The sequence below is a fragment of the Ipomoea triloba genome, chromosome 11, assembly GCF_003576645.1.
Source record: "Ipomoea triloba cultivar NCNSP0323 chromosome 11, ASM357664v1".
NCBI lineage: Eukaryota > Viridiplantae > Streptophyta > Magnoliopsida > Solanales > Convolvulaceae > Ipomoea > Ipomoea triloba.
This window is the reverse complement of record NC_044926.1, coordinates 15,161,273-15,164,313: the sequence shown is the minus strand read 5'-3', so window position 1 is coordinate 15,164,313 and position 3,041 is coordinate 15,161,273. Positions and strand designations below refer to the sequence as shown.

Genomic DNA, 3,041 nt, shown 5'->3' with positions numbered 1-3,041 from the left:
TTTTTTTTTTTTTTTTTTTTTTTTTTTTTTTTTTTTTTTTTTTTTTTTTTTTTTTTTTTGCATGAAGGGGAGTTGGATTCAGCTTTCTTAATTTCCTATTATAAACCCTTGGTGGCTGTATACTACTATACTGCATCTATTTTCTTCTAGATATTCAATTGCACTGCATCTATTAACCTATTGAGTGATTGTGCAGTGGGCGCCATGCTTTGCAAGCCAAAATGCTGGAGGTAGATTGAATCTCTTACCTTGTTTTTGATCATGTTGGAAATATTAATGTGTTTCCATTTGTTTGCTAGTGTCTATCAAATTCTACTTTTCCTTTGTGTTGCAGCTTGGTTATGAGATTGAAGGAAAGGAACTAGAGGACCTCTTTTGGCGTTTTAAATCTGTTGCTGAAAGGAAAAAGGTGAATTAACATCAGTGAGATCTATTGCTCTATTATTTATTTATTTGGGTTCATTTCAGGGGAATGGGGATTCAACCTAAGATCTCTTGTTATAGAGTCTCAGGCCTATGCTACTAGACTATGATGACCTTGGCATCACTTGCTCTATTGAAAGCTTTATTTAGTGTCATTATATAGAGAAGCACTATCCAGTTGGAAAATATGCTCTTGTTGTAACTACCTGAAGATACAGCGCAATGCTCTATTGAAGGTAGGAAAAGTAAAAGAGGGTAATAATGATAAATAGTTGTTAGAAGTATCCCTCTTAAATTGGTTAAGACCCTTAAATAAGTGCTTTTCAATAAGCTGTACGAAATAGGCTCTCTACAGCTTTCTAGAAGCCATGAACTCTTTTCATAAGCCTATCCTAGCACATTCAAAGTGATTGTTTATGTACTTATAGCCTGAGAAAATCTTGAATAAGCTGAAAGTAATCTCCTCCCCACACAATGTATAACTTGTTTTCTAAAAGATATGAAGTGATTGTTTGGGCATAAGACATCAGATAAGATTAAGGATAGGCTGAAAACCAATGTTTTACAATGAAGTGTCATAATGATTCAGGCTAATGATACTATCAGAGGAAGGAGATATCTGAATGTTGTATCTAGAAATGTTAGAGTCCGCATTGCTGAGCCCTTTCATTTCTAATATTTTCCATTTGCAACAAATGTTTTACTATGAAGTGTCCTACTGATTTGAACATTGAGCTAAAAGGCTAATGATATTATCAGTGGAAAGAGATTATCTGAATTTTTTATATAGAAATGTTAAGAGTACACATTGATTACTGGGTCCTTGTGTTTTCTCAGCTTATATCTAATATTTTCCTTCTGCCTTAGAAGACTTTCTTCTGTCAGTTTGAAAGGCCTCATGTGTTAGCTTTCCAGTTCCTTCACTGTTCTTTAATCATAAAAATAATGCTCAGTGATACTGTAGGTGTTTTCAACACATTTGATGTACATTTTGTTTTTTCAGAAAGTGACAGATGATGATCTAATTGCACTAGTATCTGATGAAGTTTTCCAGCCACAAGTGTTTTGGAGACTTGGAGATGTACAGGTTGATATGTCTATACTTTAAGGAAGTTTTACTTTCAACTTATTTTATTATTGTGGATGAGCATTAGGTCAATTATAAGGATGTAATTCACAATGCACAGGTAACTTGTGGCAGTCTTGGCCTTTCTACTGCAACTGTTAAGCTCATTGATGCCGACGGTGAAGAGCATGTTGCTTGTTCTGTTGGAACTGGTCCTGTAGATGCGGCTTATAAGGCAGTTGATCTAGTTACAAAGGTTTGTAATGGAAACTTGATTTTTCATGAACACACGATTCAGGCATATACTTAAATGCTGCATCACCTTGTGTGCTATGGTTTCTTTTGAGATACGGTTTGCTGATCTCAAGGCCATTGCGTTCACCTAATTCCTATTATAAGACTAACATTAAATAATGTTGCTAAACAATTAGCATTTCACTGCCTTGATGTTTTCAAATTACAAGACTAACTGCCTTAATTGAACTGTTCTGGAATGCAGGTGCCTGTAACTCTCCTTGAGTATTCCATGAATGCAGTTACAGAAGGTATTGATGCCATAGCCAGCACTAGAGTTTTGATTCGCGAGGACCAAACATCAATCCATGGTTCAGCCGGAGGGAGTGCAAACCGTTCATTTAAGTAATGACTAGCTTTCTTTTTACAGTAACCTCATTTTCTTTACATTTTGATCTCTTGAAGTTGTTTGATATTAATACTAATTTGTTGCCATTGGGCTGAATAGTTACAATGCTTTCACTTTCTTCTTTCTGTTGGTAGTGGAACCGGAGCAGCTATGGATATTGTAATCTCCAGTGTTAGAGCATATGTTGGTGCATTGAACAAGCTGTTAGGTTTCCAAAACCTAGTTTCAAGATATAACAAAACCGATGGTACTGCTGTCATCTAAGCAAATTCCCAAGCTTGCAAACAAGAGGCAATATGGTATTGTGTGCTGATAGATTTTCAAGGGTTTGCAGTTTTATCAACTGTGGTGTTGTGGTGAAAATAAAGACAAAGCTGTCTAGTCAGGAGCATAGCTAGCCTAGCTGGGTAGCTGAGATAATTTATTTGAATTTTTTTGGGGGTTACAATTTAGTTGAAAGATTGTGTTATGTGCTTTACTGTTTTGGATGGTGGACAAAGCAAGCATACAATCTTAGGGGTGGTGTATCTTTCAAAGATTTTTAAAGTGATAGATTTTAATTGACTTTTATAGAGTTCTTGTAGACTTTACTAAAATCTTTTTTACTAAAATCTTTTAAACTCTCATCAATTTTGTAAGAGTTTATACTGTATGACAAACATTTATAGACTTTTAAAAAACTTTTTCATATTAAAAAGTCTACAAAAGTCATTAAAACTCTAAATTAAATACACCCTCACAAACATTCTATAACTTCTATTAACATATTATTTATAATTTTCTTACAAAATAAATATTGATTGTCACAAAAATAGAGTATATTATACATAAAGAAAATATAATCAATTTTCACTAAATATAATTATTATATATTATATATAAAGAAAATAGAGTATATTGCACGTTTTT

The 3,041-nt window shown here is 33.6% G+C and overlaps 1 protein-coding gene across 1 annotated transcript in view; it reads left to right on the top strand.

The window, feature by feature from the left end:
• The window catches only part of LOC115996862 (2-isopropylmalate synthase A-like), a 10,053-nt gene extending 7,297 nt beyond the window's left edge, over window positions 1-2,756 (top strand). Inside the window, exons 7-12 of the mRNA XM_031236298.1 lie at window positions 197-230; window positions 335-409; window positions 1,427-1,510; window positions 1,611-1,745; window positions 1,989-2,128; window positions 2,267-2,756. Of these exons, the coding sequence (XP_031092158.1) occupies window positions 197-230; window positions 335-409; window positions 1,427-1,510; window positions 1,611-1,745; window positions 1,989-2,128; window positions 2,267-2,396 (598 nt within the window). The 3' untranslated portion in view covers window positions 2,397-2,756. The remainder of the gene's footprint in view (window positions 1-196; window positions 231-334; window positions 410-1,426; window positions 1,511-1,610; window positions 1,746-1,988; window positions 2,129-2,266) is intronic.
• The last annotated feature ends 285 nt before the right edge of the window (window positions 2,757-3,041 follow it).